This window comes from Pelobates fuscus, chromosome 2, assembly GCF_036172605.1.
Source record: "Pelobates fuscus isolate aPelFus1 chromosome 2, aPelFus1.pri, whole genome shotgun sequence".
NCBI classification, from domain to species: Eukaryota; Metazoa; Chordata; class Amphibia; order Anura; family Pelobatidae; genus Pelobates; species Pelobates fuscus.
Genome location: NC_086318.1, coordinates 342678776 through 342702777, shown reverse-complemented (window position 1 = coordinate 342702777; position 24002 = coordinate 342678776). Strand labels below are relative to the sequence as shown.

The 24002-nt window shown below is 38.2% G+C and overlaps 1 protein-coding gene across 1 annotated transcript in view; it reads right to left on the bottom strand.

Moving 5' to 3' along the window:
- Nucleotides 1-16901: 16901 nt before the first annotated feature.
- The window catches only part of GRM1 (glutamate metabotropic receptor 1), a 423450-nt gene continuing 416349 nt past the window's right edge, over nt 16902-24002 (bottom strand). Inside the window, exon 9 of the mRNA XM_063443594.1 lies at nt 16902-18094. Coding sequence (XP_063299664.1) covers nt 17269-18094 — 826 coding nt within the window. The 3' untranslated portion in view covers nt 16902-17268. The remainder of the gene's footprint in view (nt 18095-24002) is intronic.

Below are 24002 nucleotides of genomic sequence, written 5' to 3'. Positions count from 1 at the left end.
TCATGCAAGATACCAACAGTTAAATTAACAGGTATGGTCTCACGGAAAATAACAGGCTCAAGTAAAGGTCTACCATCTATGGCCTCAACGGCCAGAGGTGTCTCCCTTAACTGGGATGGGATAGTATGCTTGTTAACAAAAACCTGATCGATAAAGCTCTCAGCAGCTCCAGAATCAATCAAAGCCATGGTTTTTACTACTCCCTTCTCCCAAGTCAAAGAAACGGGTAGCAGAAGCCTGTGATCTTTATAATTGTGAACAGAGGACAAAATAGATACACCCAAGGCCTGTCCTCTAGAGAAACTTAGGTGCGAGCGTTTCCCGAACGATTGGGACAATTTAGGCGTAGATGACCTCTGTCTCCACAGTACATACATAAACCCTCCCTTCTCCTGAACTGTCTCTCCTCCTCTGTGAGGTGAGTATTACCTATCTGCATAGGCTCAGGGAAACGTGAGGTTTCGATCTCAGAATTTCGAAATGCAGGAGCTAGTTTAAAGGAGGGTCTACGAGTCCTATCTCGAGTGTTCTGCCTCTCTCTTAAGCGTTCATCAATGCGAGAGACAAAAGAAATTAAATCCTCCAAATTCTCAGGGAGCTCTCTAGTAGCGACCTCGTCAAGGATTACATCTGATAACCCATTTAAAAATACATCTATATAAGCCTGTTCGTTCCACTTAACCTCTGCCGCCAAGGATCTGAACTCTAGTGCATAATCCACAAGTGTTCGATTTTCCTGTCTAAGGCGCAACAGTAATCTAGCTGCATTGACCTTCCTACCAGGGGGGTCAAAAGTTCTTTTAAAAGCAGCTACAAAGGCATTATAGTTATAGACTAACGGGTTATCATTCTCCCATAAAGGATTAGCCCATCGCAGAGCCTTCTCAATGAGTAACGTAACAATAAATCCAACCTTCGCTCTATCTGTAGGATAGGAGCGGGGTTGTAATTCGAAATGGATGCTGATCTGGTTCAAAAAACCACGACACTTCTCAGGAGAACCGCCATAGCGTACTGGTGGAGTAATACGAGAAGAAGCACCAACAGTAGCTACCTCTAGATCTGAACTTACAGGAGAGATCGAAGGAGTACGTGTCTCCTCTGGTGGGTTACTAGCACGAGACAATAGCGCCTGTAGTGCTAGGGCCATCTGATCCATCCTGTGTTCCATGGCATCAAACCTGGGGTCGGAAGAACCAAGCTGACTGTTTGTACCTGCAGGATCCATTGGCCCTGTCGTAATGTCAGGATCGGGACAGGGATCCAACACGCAGAGTACAAACAGTAGAAAGGTACGTATACCGGGCCTTAGAATGGCCGGACTAACGTACAGAGTATAACAGAGAATAGTCAGAGACAAGCCGAGGTCGAGAGAACAAGAAGACAGGTAAGCGAGAGACAAGCCGGGTCAGAGGGATAACAGAGATAAGCAGAATAGTACAACAAGCCGGGTCAAAACCAAAGAGAATACTAGAATACAAGAGCACTGAGTGACTAGACAAGCTAGAACCACGACAGGGCAATGAGCTGACGAGTGAAGCAAGCTTAAATACCCTGAGTCCGGAGAGTAGACACGCCTCAGCTGAGTGCTGATAGGATAAAGCCGATAGAGTGGCAGGTCGCTCGGGATAGCGTCAAGACGTCACGTATCGAGCGTCATGTTAGAAAAGGAAGCGGATCCCTTGCGGCCAGCGTTAGAATGACTGGATGGACCGCGAGGAACGGGCGATATGGCGTGTCTAGACGGATAAACAACTAAGTCTCTACCCTTCTCAAAGGTAGAGACCTCAGGTACCCTGACAGCTGTGGACCACAGAGGATGGTCTTCTGTTTCCTCTACTCGGTCTGACAGAAAGCAATTTGGCGCTCACTGCACACTTTTCAGTGTAGTTCCCTGTCTGGAATTTGTTCAGTTATAGTTCCCCTTTATTTTTTCTTTTACCTTATAATAATTTTATTCTAATGAATTTAATTAATTATTATTTCCAACACTATGGGTAATAATAGTCTGACAGGCTCCTTTTTCTCTGTTAAACCTGCAGAAGTGGATCATTCATCTTGATGAATATGATTAATTACTTACTGAAAAATCTGATTCTACGACTCATAACATTGATCTCACTATGAATAAATCAGTAGAACAGGCTGGAATCTCAGCCTGTTCAATATTATGTCAAATACTTTGTCCTACTCTTGTCCAACTCTATATATGAATGAATTAATATTATGTGAAATATTTTGTCCAACTCTATATTGCGGTCTATTATTCAAGCCCAGATAGCTAAAATAAATTTGTCTGGTACTTCAAAATTATGGTTCAATATTCTGCTTCCAAAGCAGAACATTCTTCTAACTATTGGAAAAAGTGTTGGGTGAAAAGGCTATAAAAATATATCAAGAGTCAAACTTGCAGAAGTAGATAGATGAGCCAAATCTTATCCCAGATAATATTTTAAGAAACGCAGAAGATCACATGCCCATTGGGCAGAACATACGAAACAATGTCAATGTGCGAAAGAGTTGTACAGACTCTGATGACTGTACGGAAGAGGAGTTTTCATGAACTCTGACTATGACTTTGCTACTGATTCTGATCAGTCTGTGTAGATGAGGTGTGTAAACCACCATCTACTGATTCTATTCCAAAGAAATGTTCTGAAACTTTAGTTGATCCTCACAGTGAACCATTATTTATCCAGATGACCTTTGTAAGCCTAGATCTGCATAAAGGTTCCCCTAAGAACATATTGCAAAATACTTAGGATAAATTGGCAAGAAGAAAGTTATGGGTGAAATTCCCAAGACAACTGTACCTGGTAGCAGGGCCGCCATCAGGGCATGACAACCATAACAGTTGTCATGGGCCCGGCGGCCCTGGGGGGCCCGGCCGCCCGGGCCCCACGTGTGGGGCCCATCGGGTGGCCCACACACTTAGGGCCACCCGATGAGCCCCCTTCTTCAGGGGCCCGGTCAGCGCTATGGCCGTTGTATAGCGCGACCGGGCCCCTTTAAAAAAAAAAAAAAAAAAAAAGCAGCCGCAAGTGCTGCTGGGAGGAGCGCGGGAGGAGCGCGCCCGCCCAGCCGTAAAGAGGGAGAGCCCAGCAATGAAGAGGGAGCAGCGCCGACTCCCATCATCCCCAGCCACCCTCCTGCAAAGAAAAGGTAAGAGACAGGAGGGTGGCTGGAAAATGAGCTGTGTGTGTGCATGTATGTATGTATGTATGTCTGTGTCTGTCTGTATGCATGTATGTGTCTGTCTGTCTGTCTGCATGTATGTGTATGTATGTGTGTGTGTCTGTATGCATGTATGTGTGTCTGTCTGTCTGTATGTATGTCTGTATGCATGTATGTGTATGTCTGTCTGTGTGTCTGTATGCATGTTTGTGTATGTATGTGTATGTCTGTGTGTCTGTATGCACATCTGTGTGTCTGTATGCATGTCTGTGTATGTATGTCTGTCTGAATGTATGTCTGTCTGTATGCATGTATGTATGTCTGTCTGTATGTGTATGTCTGTATGTAAGTCTGTCTGGATGCATGCATGTCTGTCTGTATGTCTATGTCTGTATGCGTGTATGTCTGTGTGTCTGGATGCATGTATGTCTATGTATGTATGTCTGTCTGGATGCATGCATGTCTGTCTGTATGTCTCTGTCTGTCTGTCTGTATGCGTGTATGTCTGTCTGTATGCATGTATGTCTGTGTGTCTGGATGCATGTATGTGTATGTATGTCTGTCTGTGTATGTATGTCTGTCTGCATGCATGTATGTCTGTCCGTATGTCTATGTGTGTATGTATGTATGTCTGTGTGTATGTCTATGTATGTATGTCTGTCTGTATGTATGTATATGTCTGTATGTATGTATGTATGTATGTATGTATGTATGTATGTATGTCTGGATGCATGTCTGTGTGTATGTCTGTGTGTATGTCTATGTCTGTCTGACTGCATGCATGTATGTCTACGTATGTATGTCTGTCTATGTATGTTTGTGTATGTCTGTATGCATGTATGCCTGTATGTATGTATATGTATGTCTGTATGTCATTATATATGTATATATGTATGTCTGTATGTCAGTATGAATGTATGTCTGCATATTATTATGAACGTAGGTCTGTGTGTATGTGTGTATGGATGTCTGTATGCATGTATGTCTGTCAGTATGTCTGTATATATGCATGTATGTCAGTCTGTATGCCATTATGAATGTATGTGTGTATGGATGTCAGTGTCTGTATGTATGAATGTGTGTGTGTGTGTGTGTGTGTGTATGTATGTCGGTGTCTGTATGTATGTGTGTCTGTCTGTCACTATGTATGCCTGTGTGTATGTCTCAGTATGTGTGTGTCAGTATGTATGCCTGTATGCGTGTATGTCTGTTTCAGTATGTGTGTCTGTTAGTATGTATCAGTGTGTGCGTTTGTGTCTGTGTGTGGACCCAGTGAGCGGTATTTGGAGGCGGGCCCCAGGGGGCCCAGACCCTGAGCTGAGTTAGGGGCCCCAAAATTTTTGGTGGCGGCCCTGATTGCTTCTATTGTGTAGCGATAGTGAAATGTAAATGTGTTTATTTACCTGTCAAAGTCATCCTTGAAGATCTTCTATTTTCTAGTTTTGGTAATGCAAACATGACCTAAATAAAATGTTTTATAAACCACCATGTAATAATTATATAATAATAAAAACCGGGGAGGGGAAGGAGGTTTACAGGGGAATTGATCAGTGTGGAGGGACATAGTGGAAAGACCGCAAAAATAGGTCATTTTATTCATTTGAGTTACACCCAACACTTTTTGATACTAAAATATTACAATACTAAATATTCTTTTTTTAAATTCACTATTTTCCTGGTCACCAGTAAATAGCTTGTAATTTCCTCCCCCTAATTTGATATGTGGTTGTTGCATGTAATATCTTATGTTATATTAAAAAATTTTTTATAAAACTAAAACAAATGTAGTCACGAGTGTTAAGTTGGGCAATTAAACAATGATCAAGTTTGTGTGCAATACGGTGTTGTCAGAATGTCATTAATGAGGCAATCAAAATACATGCAAAAAAAAACCAACCCAGACACTACCTCACTGCTCAATAACATTGAGAATGCAAAACTAAACTTCATATTAAAATAAAGGGCAGACAGGGCTAAAAAGCTATTGATCATTTGTTAATTGTCATTCTATGTATGCAGATTAATGTTGTTTGAAACAAAATTGATTGTGAATAATTGCTGAAGCTGCTAAGGTTTCTATCACATTTAGCAATCCATTAAAAAGCACTTAAACCCTCTTAAATCCGATAAACTTTCTAAACATAAACACTATAAATAATGGCATTTAGTAGGGGTCTACAATAGCATATACTTTGTACATGTATGCATACTAGTGCCATTTTATCATGGGCAATAAATCAAGGATGTATTGGTTGTCGCCATCATGGGCAGAACAAGTGCAGGTGCTGCAGGTGACATAGCACTAGAGTTTATGGGCCCATTCTTGACCACCCATGGAGGGAGAGAGAGCAGTGAGGGCCCCGGCTGAGATCAGTTGAATTGGCTAGTAGATATTTACATGATATTTCACTAATTAATGACTCATAATATAAAAGGGTAATAGACTATAGTAAAAATGTCATAAAGTCCATCGGAGCTGGGTGGGGTTCTTCCTTTGCCGATATCAGCCAATGGGGGGGAAATAATGTGCATGCGAGCGTGCATTTAGCCTAACCCATAGGAAAGTATTGACTCAAATCACGGAGTCAAACTAGAGGCAGTCTTTACCCTTTAATGTTAGCATTGCAGTTTCTCTTAAACCGCAATGTTTTACATCACATGGCTAAGAAGGACATGGGCACTGCACCCAGACCACTTCAGTAAGATGAAGTGGTTTTGGATGCCTATTGTGTCCCTTTAAGGATAATGACAAATGACCAACAAAATCAGAGAAACAATAGGACATAAGAATATTCACAGCATTCGTGGGTTTGGAGCTTTTTGAGAATTGCAGAGAACTTTGCATCATTTTTTATTTGCTTGAATTGATAAAATAACATATTAGCAGACAGTTAGTGGTAGATTGCTTCCAATAGTCTGACGCAATTTCTTCCATGGTATGTGCCTCATGTCTTCTAAGCAGGATGCACTATAGGGATTAAAGTACTTTGCATTAAATGGTCTGGATGGGCCTGAATATCTTGTACGTTACAGTGAGTTACATTACAAATTATGTTTTAAAAAACATCACAACCCATTGTTGACCTTTAGTTAGTTCCTGGATATTGCAAAAACAAAAAACAGACTTGAGATATTTCCCTTTTAAGTTGCAAACAGCTCCTTCATTCATGCCTTTTACAGCTCAAAAATCCTCCTGCAAATCAGGTTAGAGAACATGGAGGTTCATATTAGGCATATTATCTTTCTTTATTCCTCAGCAGCAAAGAATTAAAATATGAATAACACAAACAGATACCCTTATAAAAGTTTAACCACAATAACAAATCATCCAATGAGAGCACTCCTCCTACTATAGACTCCCATGTGACCCTAAACCACTCCTCTTTCTTTGCTGATGCCTCCTCAGCTAAGCACATTTGCAGTTTTCTCTGACAATGTTTGTGTGAATTTACCTTATTGTTTTGCATTATTGCTGATGTTATTACACTTTTCTGGTCTGTTGTTCAAATTTGCTGCCTTTCCTCTCTTTACAATGTAGGGTTAGCACACCCCATACGGCTAACCTATAACGGTGTTAATGGGTTAATTTCACAGGCAGGCCTACTGTGTCAGACAGAGGGAATTTGGAGTGTGACCCAGAATACTAGCATATATTTTGACCACATTCTCAGAGTCCTAGTGACAGCTCTTCCTTCCCACCTAAGGGACACTAACCAGACTCTGGTAACCCTCTCGTCTTTTAAAGCATCTAAGTGCTTTGCAGTTTGGGTGTTGAGGGTTTTTACAGATCAATTAGTCATGAGACAGGGATCTCACATGTCTCCACCTTTTGAAATAAGTGTAATCATACTTTGTAAGTGCATAACTTGGTACTTAAATGATTATGTTTCATTCTCATCCATAACTACTTTCTCTTTGATGGTACCTACTACCAGCACGTGAGAGAGATCGCTTGTACCCCTAAATATGCAAAATTCCATCTTCTTGGGTGGGAGGTATATGTGTTCTCCGGGCTTCATCTCCATAGGTACAGGATATATTGACGACATTGTGATTGACTCATTTCTGCAGTCATTCCTCCCACAGTGAGATAATCAGGAGTGATGTTATCTCATCAAATCTCATCAAAGCTTTCTGTAGAGAAACATAACAGACCTATGGCTCATGCATTAGTGGCATTCAGCGTCATCATTTTATGTGTGATTAAGCTAAAACTGAAGAAGTTGGAGGGGCGCAGAATTCAATACTGGGAGTTTCCCCCAACACTGGATTAAATCTCTTTTATTATACATGTTTGGAGGGAGGACCTTCTCCGTAGTGCCCAATAGGGCATTTACACTGGAATAATATTAGAAGAGAAACTGTTTGAACTTTACATCTAGTCATGAAAGTAGCAAAATGAGTGTCAGTGGACTGAAAAGGTCAGGGGAGGAGGCAGAGTGTTAGAGGGAGCAAGGGTGAGAAGGAAAGAAAGCCTGGGGATCCCCTAATGCAGACCTACATTGTCCTAGTTGGCCCCTTGTTTAGGTTCCTCTGAGTAGTTTTGCATTACTTTGGTTATTTGTGTTTTTAAACATTCAATCACAACTCTCTTTGTATAATCTGGTTATCACTAAAGCAAAAATGTGTATTTAGTATCTACATTTTTAAATTAGCATTTTTTAAAGTAAAGTTGTGATGGTTATTTTCTTAGGGTGCACACCCTACGGCAATAATGGATAAATAACAGCAGACAAGAAAACAGACATGAAGGTATAAAACAATTTCAGGTTTTATTTTGTTAATGCAAGTATTATACATTCATTGATATAATGAATTATGGCAGCATTAATACATTAAGTTGCTGTAATACTGTTTATGCCGTAGTGGTCTTAAATTCACTCGCTGCGTTATATGGAACATTGTGGCCCCACAACACTTACTGAGTTCCACTGCGATGCAGTAAAAATTACTTAAACATTGAATGCCACTAGAAACAACATAATTTCCTTGGCAGATTATAGATAACACAATACTTGTTATTTTTTTTTTTAAATATAAAATAATAAAAAAGAAGAAAGAACAAAACATGCAACATTGAAACATAAGAGAGCATATAAGACACTGAGGTAACATTTTTCCAGTTCTTATAAATGTAGGTTTACATTAAGCATTAGGGCAGGATTTTAAAACTTGCATGACAAGCATTTTCATTCAGAACAACTTTAAAAGATATAAATAAAATTGTCCATTATCACATTTCAAGGGTTATAATAAATACTGGAAAGTGCAGAACATTTTGTACAGTTTTGTTAATAATATGAACACTTATTGCAAACACTTTTGTTATAACACAAAACCCCAAGGTTTATTCACTGAACAGTGAATTCTAGAGAATTGCACTATTTAGGGATTAAAAACCTTTAAATTGATCTTTAGCAAATAGACCCAAGCATGTATTGTTGATGATACCAGGAGAGGATTAAGATCAGGGTCATACATTTACACAGGGCTCAATCTAAAACAGGTTTACACTAAATAAGAAGCTTTATATAAATAACTTTTTTATACTTATTTATACAGATTCAGGGCTGTTTACCAAATTCAAAGTGAATTCAAAATAAAATTCAAATTTAAGTTCAAAATAGCTGACCTTGAAAAAGCTCAAAGTAAGCTATGCTTTCAAATTGGATACTGTGGTCTTAAATTTAACATTTGCATTGAATTTCCACTTTAGTAAATCCTGTATGGACCTATGGGCAGTCCTGCTTGGACTGGATACTTTTTTTGCGTAAGACGTTTACTGCCAAATAAGTACTAATACAAATATAGGTAACTGTCTACATGTTCAAAGTAAACATTGCTTGTGAAAAGTGCACTATTTGCGTTCTCATTCAGATTGCATGTGTATACGTAGTTAAAATGTATGTGCGTATTAATGGATAGCAGGATTTGTTGTTCGTCTGCCGATATATGTTTCAAACATTGTATCTAATTAAATGCATGTAAATTGGAGCATGATCATATAACAATAATCTGACTTAAGGTTTGAGAATTATCAACGCAAAAAAAGGTATAAAAGTGCTAAACAAAGAAGTATCACTATAGAAACCTGTAGAGCATTTTAGAATATTTAGTACTTTGCTCCAAAATAACTTTTTTTTCTTGCTACATCTCCACGAATGCCCCTAATTTGACCAAATCTTGTCAGCTTCTGTTTAGTGAACTGTGTGACATAGTGAGGGTATTTTCCCTTAAGAGTTCCTCAGAAATTGTATAATAGAAATTGTATAACATTTTTCTTCTTGCTACATCTCCACGAATGCCCCTGATTTGACCAAATCTTGTCAGCTTCTGTTTAGTGAACTGTGTGACATAGTGAGGGTCTTTTCCCTTAAGAGTTCCTCAGAAATTGTATAATATGAACTGTTCATTTGGTGAAGCATAGATATATATATATATATCTGTAAAGTTGGGATGGTCATGGATGGTATTTTCAGTTTAAAAATATTGACTATTTTACCAGGTTTTCATGATGGCATCACTGAAAATAGTTTAAAAAAATGAGGGTCACGAACCTTCCGATGCATTGCACATCGGGATGCTGTCAATGCTCCAAACCATTAGATAGGCTGTAGAACACTCTTCAACACTCTAGAAAAACATAATTTACATAAACACACACAAAATAATAAAATATATATGTGTGTGTGTGCCACTATAACTTTGCAACCTAGTTTATACTAACAAAGGCAAAAACATATTATATATTAAATACCGGTAGTTCCACTCTAAGCCCAATTTTAATCCTCCCTGCCTGCTAATATACTCACTCTTGTTAAAAATTGTGTATTTATTGTGTATTTTAAGTTAACAATTTATTATAGCTGCCTACGAAAAATGTGTACGAATAAACTTTTTAAATTCTATTTCAGATACAAATATTAAATACAGATTGACACAAAAATAGGGATAATATATTACTTGTGAAACAATATTTAAGAGGCAGTTCATATAGGTCAAATATACAAATAAAACAGCACTTTCACACCCTTCTTTGATTCCACAGTGATTAGAAAAATATACAGAATGTATTCTCTGCTGCAGTCTCCAACCTGCAAATCATTTTGATTTTGTTTTTAAAGATGGTTATTGTGTTTTGGTTGCGTTTGGTTGTTTGAAAACAATTCTCTGTTTTTAATGGATTAAATAGTGTTTTTTCTATTAGTCACTAACTAAACTCACCTTCAAAATGTTTTTTTTTTAATGCAAACAACAATGTGATATTATTCTTATCATTTAAATAGCTGCAATGGTCTACATATACAAACTCTTCCTATTTTCACATAAGGGTAACATACTATAATAATGCATTAATTGTTATAGATTGAATTGTGACATAGTTAGATATCTTGACAGGAAGACTGAAAGACAGACAGACTAAATGGATGAAGTGAAAGATAGTTACATAACTTGATATGGTTGGATGGAAGGATGAAATAGTTGTTTGTCCATTCTTAAGTTTTCCATTTTGGCTTATTTGCAGTTATTTGTGATCTTCCTAAATTCATAGGCTAATCCATATGACGGTGCCTAAAGAAGGTTTCAGTTATAACTCTCTGATGAGATGCATTTAGGTAAAACTAATTATCTGAGGTTTCTCACAGGAGCTTGCCTTGATTTCCGGTCTAGACTGGCCTTTTCAGAGAAAAGGTAGTGATTACATTACAGCCTAGGAACACCTCCAGTGGCCACTCCTCAGATGTGCAGCACTGTCTTGAGTGTCTCCACTCTCTGCATAGAGACGCTGAACTTTCCCCATAGTGATGCATTGATTCAATGCATCTTTATGAGGAAATGCTGATTGCCCAGGCTGCCGTTTGGCCCCACCTCTTATCAATTTCAGCCAATCTAATGCTTTTCCTATGGGAAAGCTTTGGATTGGTGGAGATGATCAATTCTGATGATGTTAGTCAAGAAGGTGGATCGTGGGTGGGGGCCAGCACCAGCAGACCAACGCGGCGCTCAAATTAAGGTACGTTTTATAACCTTTTAAGGGGGGATAGCCACCTAAATGGTGGTTTTAACACTATAGGGTTAGAAATACAAGTTTGTGTTCCTGACGCTATAGTGTTCCTTTAACTAAAACTAGCTTGAGACCCATCGAAGGGTGAGCTATTTGAGTTGTCTGTTCTCTGTTTTCTCTGCCCATCATTTTTGATCTTTAGCAAATAGGTGAACACGTCATGGTATAGTACTAATAAAAATAACAATTTAGTAAATTTACACCTATAGAACATATGCATGTAATTTGTTTTGCTTGTTTTCTTTGGGGGTATATGAAATTTTGGCTTGAAATAGCTGCGGCTCTAGTATCTGCAGCTACTACAATCTCTCCTTTTCTTGCCCAGCCCAGACATTCTGTAGCTGCCCAATCACAGACTTTTCAATCACCAGTATTAAGACTTCTAGAAGTCTTTGCAAGGCAGGTGCTCTGGATTCCGCTGAGCTAAACTACCAGGAATCAACAGGACAGACAATCTGATTGAAAGCCGTAGAGGTATAACAAGGTTCATTTATATAAGTGTGGATTTCTTTTGAAATCTGCACTTTTATAAAATGGAAAAAGCGAAGACACACTTCAAACAAGCTGACGGGCATTATGTTTTTCGAGTGTTAAATTGCCATAACAGCAACATAATATGCCACAAATGTCCGGCTCTTCCAATAGGTGTGTTTACAATCTAGGCTTTATTATATATGATCTTTCTCTTCACATATTTCTGGGCTCTTCAAATTTTGGTTAATAAGTATCATGCACTATTTGAGCTCCATTGTTTTAGTTGTGTTACATGTATGGAAAAAAGATGTCCTTTCTTTTTCATTCTTTGTAAAAATATTTTCCTAAAATTTTTAGGCACATATTACCACCTTGGTCAAGTTACTATGACAGATAGACAAACATAAATGGATAGATAAACATCAGACAGATAGACTACCTAATGTGATCAGTAACACAATGTCACAATTTAATATTTATTAGTTATCTCAGTCGCCCTGGCAGTCCTTTAATACCATTAGTAACACAATGACCATTATTTGCTGTTCAAGGCAATTCATTTTTAAAGCATGAATGAGACAGGCAATTTCAGGGCAGGAGTCAAGAATATAAGCCAAATTTTAGTATTTCACACAAAGCATATTCCATCTAAATGAAATAAAATGATATACTGTTTTCTTTAATATGCGTGTTCTGAGTACTGAAAAAGAAGCCTTGCACAAGTAATATAAATAAGAAGTAAATATGTTTGCAATGGATCCCATTTTGCTGTACTGATTAAAATATCACTACTAGGAATGCATAAGAAGATGCTTTGTTTGACCTAATTGCTGGCAATTAAAATAGCTTTGCAATTCATGTTCTTTTAGCATAATAAAATTCTTTAACATTATATTTGTCCATGTGTTAGTTGTAGTTTCCTTAATTTGTGTTTGAAAGTTATTGCTGAGGATAAAAATATTTATAATTTATCTTATAGCCTTTCTTTGTTATGTCTTGGTGAGGCCCACTCAGAATGTTAATTAGCTTTCTTAAGCACTCCCTTCAAATAGCAAATAGCCAAGATAAATATTCTTTACATTTGCACATGTTTTGCAACAAGTAACAAACTGATCACATTTCTAAATAAAGAATTTAAAGGAACACATTAATTTTAGGAATACAATGCTGTGTTCCTAACAGTAAGGTTCCTCCTCTCCCCTCCCCTCCCCCCCCCACTCCCTTCCCCACTTGCACTTTTACTGCGGCACTCAAAGGGTTAAGTAACCCTTGAATTCATTAACCTTATTCAGGTGCCAAGGTTCCTCAGAGCTGGCTCCCTCTCCACCTCCTCCAACATTCAGAGCTGAGGGGGGACCTAATACGCATGCTGTGCATTAGGTCTTCCCCATAGGAAAGCATTTAATTAAGTGTTTCCTGTGGGGATTTGAAGACGCTGGATGTCCTCATGCACAACGTGAGGACGTCCAACGTTGTTTCACAGCACAGAATTAAACTCCATGAAACTGCAGGAAGCGCCTCTAGTGGCTGTCTGGTAGACAACCATCTTAATCTTGCTTTATAAACATTGCAGTTTCTCTAAAAATGCAACATGTCTTATTGCAGGATTAAGGGGCAGGGCCGTCTTTACAGCATTATAGGCACCTAGGCAAAGCAGTGCACTGGAGCGCTACCTACACAACCACTTACAGAAATAAAAATGTAAATTATTGATAAACTTAACCCCTTAAGAACTGAGCCAATTGTACAAGTTGTGATCAAAACAAAATGTAAACAAAACCTAGAATTTGTGCTATATGTCTGATCAACCGTAATTGACCTCTTTAATATTATGTGCACCCACACTTATTATATATAATTTTCTTCAGGAAAACCGGGCTTTCATTGAACATCAAATATTTAGCTATGAAACATAATTTAATATGAATTAAATATAAACAAAATATGAGAAATTAAGAAATGTTATTTTTTTTAGTTCTGCATGGAATTGTAACTGTAAATGTCATAATACTGTTAGCTCTTTCTGCAATAAAGTACACATATTTGTATTCAGCAATGACTAATGAGTAAAACAGTAACCCACATGTACAGGGTTTATGGTGTTTTGGAAAGTTGCAGGTCACATTTTAGCACGTCACATTTTTCAGTTTATACACATTGAAATTTGCCAGACTGGTTACGTTGCCTTTGAGAATGTATGGTAGCCCAGGAATGGGAACTACACCCATGATAGCATACCATTTGCAAAAGTAGACAACCCAAGGTATTACAAATGGGGTATGTCCAGGCTTTTTTAGGAGCCACTAAGTCATAAACACTGGCCAAAGTTAGCTTTCATCTTTGTTTGTGGGTGAAAAATGTTAGCTAGTGTTTGTGACTAAGTGGCTACTAAAAAAGACTGTGCATACCCCATTTGCAATACCTTGGGTTGTCTACTTTTGTAAATGGTATGCCATCATGGGGTTAATTCTCATTCCTGGGCTACCATACGGTCTCAAAGGCAACATAACCAATCTGGCAAATTTCAATGTAAAAAAACTTTTTTAAAAATTGAATATGTAACTTATCTGGACTCAATTCCTCAAATTGTAATAAATAAAATCACTTATTTATGTATAAAGATTACATAAACATATACATAGAATTTAAATATATATATACATATTCAATGTTTATATTTATGTGTATATTTATGCAATTATATGTAAATAATTCTTTAATTATTTTTTATTTTTTGTATTTTTAATTTTTTTTATGAATTAAATATATATATATATATATATATATATATAATATATATATATATATATATATATATATATATATATATATACACACACACACACACACACACACAATATATATATAAATATATGTAATTTCATTCCAAGTCCGCTTATTGCGGCTATGTTATCGCTCTGTGAGAGCAATTACATGACCCCTGGGGGACTGATTCAGCAGGGGGTACTGCCTAGGCTGTCAGGCAGTCCCTCCGAAGCTGATCACGGTGGAGGTAAGTACCAGGCAGGCTCAGTGGCTGAAAGCCGTTAGAGCGTTTAATGCCGCCGCAGTGGCTTTAAAACCTATTATACTGGAGACGGCATGGAACGCCGTTACAGCGTTAAGGGGTTCAGCTTATATTTATTGGTACCTCCAACAAATGCAACACATACATACAATACATACACACAGACTGCTGAATACATTCACAGACTGCTGAATACACACAGACACACACAGACTGCTGAATACACATACAGACTGCTGAATACACACAGATTGCTGAATACGCACAGGCTGCTGAATACACACACAGGCTGCTAAATACACACACAGACTGCTAAATACACACACAGATTGCTGAAACACATATACTGATAAATATACACACACAGACTGCTAAATACACTCTGACAGACTGCTGAATACACACACTGCTGAATACATACACACAGACTGCTGAATGCACACACACAGACTGCTGTGTGCTATTACTCACATAGACTGCTGAATACACCCACACCCACCCACTGCTAAATACACATAAAGACTACTGAATATTTACACAGATTGCTGAATACACACACACACACACACACACACACACACAAACTGCTGAATACACACACAGACTTCAGTGAGGGGTGCAATGTGTGTAGAGGCACATAGGGTCTATCTTGTGTGAGGGGGCTGGAGTGAGATGCACACTGTACATATTTTTATTTAAAAAGGAAAAAAACTTTTTTTATGTCTCCCCACCCTTCTTACCCTTATCCAGGGAGGGGGGACATTGCACTGCCTGGTGGCCTGGTGGTGGCGCGTGAACAGGAGGCAGATTGAATTTACCCTTCCTGCAAAGTGAGCACTGTATGAGAGGATTGCCATTGTAACACCCGGCAACGCTCCACACGACTTACTTGCGGGACTAAGATTCAGCCTCCCCGCTCCTAACTCCCTCTGCTGCTGCGAAGTGCCAGGAGGCCGGTGAGGGAGATCTTTGCTCTCTCCACTGACCCAAGAGGGCAGAAAGTGAGGATGGCTCTGCATGGTCTAATAGGGAAGATAAAAGGATCTCCCCTGTCTCCCTCAGCCCATAGGCATCTTTGTGCCCCCAGAAATCTGCTCAATGTGCCCACGCATAAAGACGGCCCTGTTAAGGGGACAGGGACAGTTCACCCAGACCACTTAAATGAGATAAAGTGATCTTGGCGCCTATATTGTCCCTTTATAATGCTAAAAACTTAAACAGAACTGCTTTAAAATTTTTGCACACAATGACTTACTTGCAAATGTTGGTTCTAATGGCCAAGCCAAGGTCTTTAAAAGGAGAACTATACTTTTACAACAGTGTAGCTTTACTGCAAGCAGGCCGCAGCCATCAATCAAGTTACATAGAAGTAGAAGCAAACGAACAATCTGAATTGGCAACTAGGGAGAATTAATAAAAACATAGCAGAGATAAAATAGTCTCTATATTAACACAGCAAAGGATTTGCAACAAGCATATTTTGGAAGAAAATCACATATATCTGTTTTGTAATAATATAAAGAATGTAAAACAGAACCACAGAATATGTTGTTATCCTTTGCACTCAATGATTTCATTGCTAACCAAGTCTATTCTATTAAGGTTTTGATATTTTCAATGTATTTAAAAATAGAGAAACATGCTGATTTCTTTTTATTTTCTTTGTATAATTTCAAAAATATAGAAACAATAAAATTCAAAAGTTATGCAGTTTGTTTGCACTTTTGATCGTCTGTGCATCATGAAGCTCCCTTTCCAAAGCCTTTTGATTAGAATTGGAGTTTGTTGGGTTATGTTACAATACCTCTACTAAAAATGTTAATAAATAGATATAATTCACTGTTTTCTTGTCAATCTCTAAAAAAGTATGCAGCTATCAATCAAGCGACCTTTACTCACCTGTCAAAAGAATATCATTAAAAATGTAACATTTCAAATATCTCCCAACGTGTAAAGAACATAAACATACCCCCTTTTCCTCTATTAATTTACATTCAAACTAGTATTTTATTAAAACAAAACATAAAATGGAAAAAACTATGTACAAATTCTAGATATCTTGACTAGTGGCTATATTTTAGATTTCTATGGATTCATTTTTATAATACGTAATATTGTTTTTGAAGACTGAGTCACCTACCCAGAAAGCTTATTATTTACAATGCAACTTGACTTCATTGTCTACAAAGTCCTTTATACAGAGAATATTGAAATTTGTAGTGAAACTGTGAACACTAAATAAAATATTCAGAAATCAAGTTGTGATATTTTTGATACAGGTTTCAATTTGTGCTTCCTTTGAATACTGTATCTGTCTGACATGTAATACAGTGCATAATAAATCAATCAATCAATAAAAACATTTTAAGACACGGAGCCCTCATTAAGGTCAGTTTTAGTGCATGACACTTATTAATTGCTTGTATCTCTATTACCACTCATGCTATAAATTATTGTCCCATGAACTGCCATCGGTCAAGCCCTGTGTTGCATTATAAATACAAGGTGTTGTTTTGTTAATTTGAGCCTATAAAGTGGATGATGTATGCTTGTAGTCTCTCAACATAACTGAAGCGTAGGATACACTTGGAGGTGTGCAGAGAACCGATTCAGAAATAGGTGAGCTAGGCACAGAACTGCCCGAAGCTACAGAATCCCGAAAAGGAGATGGAGGTGTCAAAGCAGGCGAATCTTCCAAAACTAGCTTACTTGGAAGAAGTTCTTCATCTTGAGCATCTGTGATATCATACATATAATCCTGGATGAGGTTTAATTTTTCACTCTCTACCTCATCTGTCGATAAACGTAGTCCATCATTGAAGTCTGCCATCTGAATTGGAAGCACTTGCTGCTGAAGATTTTGAGATGGGTATATAGACCCAACTCCATTTTCTGGGCCAGCTGTTGGGATAATCGAATCAATCTCTGGAATGCCTGTTGAAAATTTATTGATCACACCATGAAGCTGATCTATAATAGATTTTTGCAGAGGCAAACTCCTGGAGACTTGCTCAGGTAAATATACTGAACTCTCCTCATACTCATGAGAAGGTGGAGGAGTTGCATTCAGACGCCTGTGTATTACCATGGAAGGGCTGCTAGGTGGATCGAACCTCATCGACTCATTTTCTTCCTCCTCCTCCACATTGTATAATGTGTTAGTGCTGATATCTGAAAACGTGAGGCTTTTGTCCTGGACCTGGTAGCCTTTGGTGAGAGGCTTGATCACTGCAGTCTGGTTTGAGCCTGTCTCCTTGGTCTTTACGTGCACAGACAGTCTGTGCCACATGTGTTGCCCCTTCTGTGCTTGTCTTCCACCTGGTTCAGACCATGACACAGACTTTCCATTAGAACTATGAATAAAATAAAGATGGATGCATTTGAATAAACAGCATGCACATAATCTGCATCAAAAATAAAAATAGCACATATAAATGTAAACAATATTAATGTGAACCAAAGCTAGCTTGATATGGTTTATTTTGTTCATACTTCATACTCCCTAATTATAAAGAGATAATTATCAATGTTTACTAATTTTAATAGGAAGTTACAATTAATTTCCATTATTTTAGTGTCACATATCTCTATTGTTAGATTTAATATTTTGGACAACTTTTGATACTTCTACTAAAATATCTTTGCACTGGTTTTAGAAATACATATTTTTCTTATAAACTCATTCACTGGTTTATAATGGCAATACTGAAGGAGATAAGAGAGTTATTGCTTTCCTTTTTAAATACTTGCTTGTGCTTTTTTATATGTACTTATCCTCACTGATCTCTAAACATTTCTTAAAAAGGTTGTTCTTTTGTTTCTCTACTTGAAGAAGAATCACTAAATGTGTTTCTGTCTCTGGTGTAATTCCTGGCCTAAAAGAAAAAAAAACACCTAGATGGTCTTAAAACACCTAGATGGTTTTAAACACCTAGATGGTAATACAATTTGAAGTTAATTATTAATTTCCCATTCACTTCTACAAGGCCAATCTATGACCTGTATGTGAAGATGTTACATATAGCTGTGCTACTGCAGTAGTAATAAAAACACCACATATGGGATAGAGGGACAGAGGGATGGCAAATTGAGGTCTTTAATGAATTTTTATTTGCAAATGTAATTTATAAAAACCATGAATCATGCTATTTGCATCTAGACTTCATCTCATGGAAGTGGTTATAGTGTCTGGAGTTCCATGGCAGTAGCCTTCCATTTAGCATTAAACTGTTTTTAAAGTTTTAATACTAAATGAGAGTTCTTAGCAGCCCGCCCCCCCCGTGAAGTTTTGATTAATAAAGAATCATTAGTCTGAGCAGTAATAGGCAGCTGTGATTGGCTGAGAGTGTCAACTGATCGCTTTCAGCCTGTCAAAGTTCCCGGTTCTGGTATTAATTGGCAAAGCTAGAAGGAAGACTGTAATCTCTGCTTTAGCTGTACCTCCAGTATTTAGCATTGAACTGCTGAAAGAAAGGGTTTAACACTGAATGTAGGTACAGCACCAAAGGACTTCAGGCACTACAACTAATTCAAAGAGATAAAATGGCCATAGTGTCCCTTTAATGTGTGATTTTAATGAATGGTGGCATATGCAGGCTGTACAACTTCCAGAATAAAGCAAATAGATCAATTGCTTTAAACCAAGGAATATTATGAGGGTAACAGGAGTCTCGCAGAGGCTACAGAGTAGCTATTTATGATAGTAATTGTTTCAAAACAAAAAATTTATTACTGCATTTTAAAATATGTTTTTAAATATGTTCTAAAGGTGAGAAATTTTTAGATCGGGTTAAAAATGTGCATTATAAAGTAAGACTGTGAAATGTTTTCTGCCTGGTTAATACGTCTAATGGCATGACATATTATTTTAAGCGTTATTACATATAGGTTAGTTGAAAGACTTAACTAAAATGTTTATTTATATAACAAAATGTAATAATAATGACTCATGAGCAATGTCCAATATGTGTTTTTTATTTTTATTTTTTTCTATTATTTTACCTATTTATTATTTTTATTGCAAACACTCACTACATAATACCACAATAAATAAAAGATTGGCACAATATTGCAATGAATCATTAGCGCACCAAAGCAGTACAATGTATGCAATAAATAGCCTAAGATCCATGCATGCACATCTCTGCCCACATTAAAATGGCTACATGCAATAAATGCATGCACATGATATAAGTTTGTGTTTAGCATAAAATCACTCAAGGTACATTCGATAAGATACACAAAGCATGCCTGAGAGTTGCTAAATGAGAAAAACATCTATTAAGGCAAAAAAAAACAACAACAACAAACAGTAATAAATCACACCTTCTTGACCTATGTAATAATCATTAACTAGATGGAAACAAATCTATACTGTAACCTATAGAAAACACTTAAAATAAACATCAACGTCAACAAAACAAAACATATAGGAAAAAGGACACTGTTTTTTATGTATCAAACAAGAATAATAATGTTTGTTTCATTTAAGGTATGCATAATAACATTTTTTATTTAAACTTCATTACTTAAAATGTAGGCTTACATTAAGGATACATTATGAGAAAATGAGAATGGAAATGATGAATTATGATTTCATTCAGACGCCAATAATTAAAACATTGATAATATAAATATGTAAAAAGGCTTAAAAACTAATTTGATGACATAACAAGTTGACCCGTTTTTTCTCTCAAAATCCTATTGTTTATTAAAATTATTATCTAATGGCCTGACTCGATAATCTATGCCCACCTAGATTAAATTCCCGTTCAGTGTATACAGCAGCATTAAACTAGGCGTAATATAACACTTATACAAGATATTTACAGAGGTTGGAGTTTGGACACACACATTTAGACTTATTGTATTGTTACCTACAATATGTTTCAAAACTCACATCACGTTTGACAGTCTTTGTACAAATACACATAATAATTTATTCGCTAATGCCATAGAAAGGTTCGGTAGGTTTCAGTTAGGCCCATTTTTATATAAAAAATTCAGAATGGTCACTGAGCAGTGACCAAGATGTTGCCATATATCTAATTTTAGTATATCTCTGAAATTTTTTATAAAAACTCCCACTGCAGTAGCTTTAATCTGGAATTTTGATGGGGGTGAAGTTTCCCTGGTGAACCAAACTTTATTAATTTTTTTTTCAAAATACTAAAATATAAAAAAAAAATGTAAAATACAAAATCTCACAAAAGTGAGTACAGCCCTCACATTTTTGTAAATATTTTATTATATATTTTTATGTGACAACACTGAAGAAATGACACTCTGCTACTATGTAAAGTAGTAAGTGTACAGCCTGTATAACAGTGTAAATTTGCTAAATTAAGTACAGATGAAGTAAATTAAGTACAGATACAATCATCAAGCATAATTGGGTAGCTATATATATATATACATATATATTTATTTTATTTTTATTTTTTCTGGCAGCACAACAATGGGTAGCTCCTCCCTATCCCTAATTAGACAGGAACTTAATTAAAATAAGGGTATAAGTACCCCCTCCTTCCTCATTCTTTTTGTTCCTGTCCTATCCCTATAGGACTACTAGTCATTTCAGTAACTAAAAATATTTTTATTTCTGGCTTACCTGAGGGTCTTTGCATTCTGTCCCCAAGGAAGTTCAGCCTCTCTTCCTTGTGAAGTCTTCAGGACATTGCCCTGTGCAAAGGTGTCCCCCTGAAAATACCCCTTTAGTGATCAGGGGTTAAACTTGCAGTGACCCTAGGGGTAGCAAGAGTAAAATTCCAATACAATGGATTCCCTGCAGTGATCAAGCGGTAGCAGGAAGTGGCAAGAAGATTTGCTTTATCCTGGACTTCTTTAAATTTATCTAGCATCTCACAGTTAGTGATGTCGCGAACATAACATTTTCAGTTCGCGAACGGCGAACGCGAAACTTCCGCAAATGTTCGCGAACGGGCGAACCGGGCGAACTGCCATAGACTTCAATGGGCAGGCGAATTTTAAAACCCACAGGGACTCTTTCTGGCCACAATAGTGATGGAAAAGTTGTTTCAAGGGAACTAACACCTGGACTGTGGCATGCCGGAGGGGCATCCATGGCAAAACTCCCATGGAAAATTACATAGTTGATGCAGAGTCTGGTTTTAATCCATAAAGGGCATAAATCACCTAACATTCCTAAATTGTTTGGAATAACGTGCTTTAAAACATCAGGTATGATGTTGTATCGATCAGGTAGTGTAAGGGTTACGCCCGCTTCACAGTGACAGACCAAACTCCCCGTTTAATGCACCGCAAACAACCGCAAACAGTCCATTTGCGCAACCGCAAACTCCCCATTTGCACAAGATACCAAGCTAGCCATGTCCCGTTCCTTGTCCTCACTGATGTCATTGAAGGTCTCTCTTCCTCCACCCAGGAAGCGGGAGATGGAAAAATTCGGGGCACTGCGCGTGCAATCTAATGTGCCACCAGATAGGAGTGGTGTGTTAAGTAGTACTATTCCTATCAGTTTAATCCCTGTTACGTCCCCTATCAGGGGACATGTATATAAGGCATCGATTTTAGGAAGCGGGAGATGGAAAAATATGCTTGGTCGGTCCTCCTACTTCAAATTTGGGGCACTGCGCGTGCAATCTAATGTGCCACCAGATAGGAGTGGTGTGTTAAGTAGTACTATTCTTATCAGTTTAATCCCTGTTACATCTCCTATCAGGGGACGTGTATATAAGGCATCGATTTTAGGAAGCGGGAGATGGAAAAAGATGCTTGGTCGGTCCTCCTACTTCAAATTTGGGGCACTGCACTTGCAATCTAATGTGCCACCAGATAGTAGTAGTGTGTTAAGTAGTACTGTAACGGCTACCCAGATAGAGAGAGGGTTTCTGCCGTTGAGGACGTCCTTTTTCCCTGCAAGCTGCTGTGGAGAAGTAGGCTGATGTAATCCCATCCACGATATCCAGAGTGAGGAGCAGGTTCAGCTGTAAACAGGAGCAGAATAATATTCCCAAATAATCCCCTTCCAAGAACGAGACGAGGCTACGTTTTGAAGGGTCAAGATGAACTGAGGACTGGAACACCCAGCCTGCTTTTTATTAGAAATAGATACACACAGAACACTCCCAGGGGGAGGATGAAAACAACCAATAATACAGATGGTAACACCCCCACGTCTCCTCCCCTCAGATAACTACATAACCCAATTAAAATGTCCACATTTTTCCACCAGTTCTGGATGTACCCCAAAAACAGGGGGTACAGCTTTAAATCCGGTAGCGCTGGATAGCTCTCCATCAGGGGGACAATATATCCAAAAATCACCCCATTCGGATGTACAGTTCGGGAGATATAACGTTCCAAAGTTTTGACCGACCGCACAGACCAACTAGCCGAAATTAGTTCCATGAGTTTTGGCCTTGCGGTCGGTCTCCGTTCGCACGGTAAAAGGGTATGATATTCTGGCCATCCATGCGAATCGCGGGGTTCGCTGGAATCCCCATAGATGATTGCATATAACTACCGAACGAGGGGACGTTCGGTAGTTTCCGTACGAACTTATGGAGGTCTGGAGGATTCAGCGGTGTTCGCCTGTTTGCGTATCCGTTTTCAGTTCCATGCGATTGCAGGCAAACACCGCTGTTCGCACACAAGATGGCCGCGAACACGTGGAAAGTCCCGAAATGGCGGCCACCTCTGCTTTACACGTGAAATTCGCACGGAACCAGACGAACAGAGAAATGGAGCGAATGGATGTGTAAATTGTAATTCCCTGGTTTGCTTCACATCCACCAGAGGTTGTTAGGGATCTGTTACACTGCTCCCCTTTTGTGGAACACTCCGGCAGACCCGGATTGATCCTTTTCGGGTCAACTTGGGGCTGTCCGGTCCTTTGTTAGGGCAATAGTTCTGTTTGTCTGGACAGACCGTCCGCGTTCCCATTAAACTTGCCAGGGCGATATTGGATGGAGAAATTGTATGGCTGTAGTGCGAGACTCCATCTCAGTAAGCGTCCATTATCTCCAGCTACTCTGTTCAGCCATACAAGGGGGTTATGATCAGTAATTAAGGTGAATTCTTGACCATACAGATATGGGGTTAATTTCTTTAGGGCCCAGACCAGGGCTAAGCACTCTTTTTCCACTGCCGCGTAACTCACTTCTCTAGGTAACAGTTTTCTGCTGAGATACGCGACAGGGTGTTCGCCCCCGTCTTCGCCGACCTGGCTTAGCACTGCCCCCAGTCCGTACATGGACGCATCTGTGTGGACGACAAATC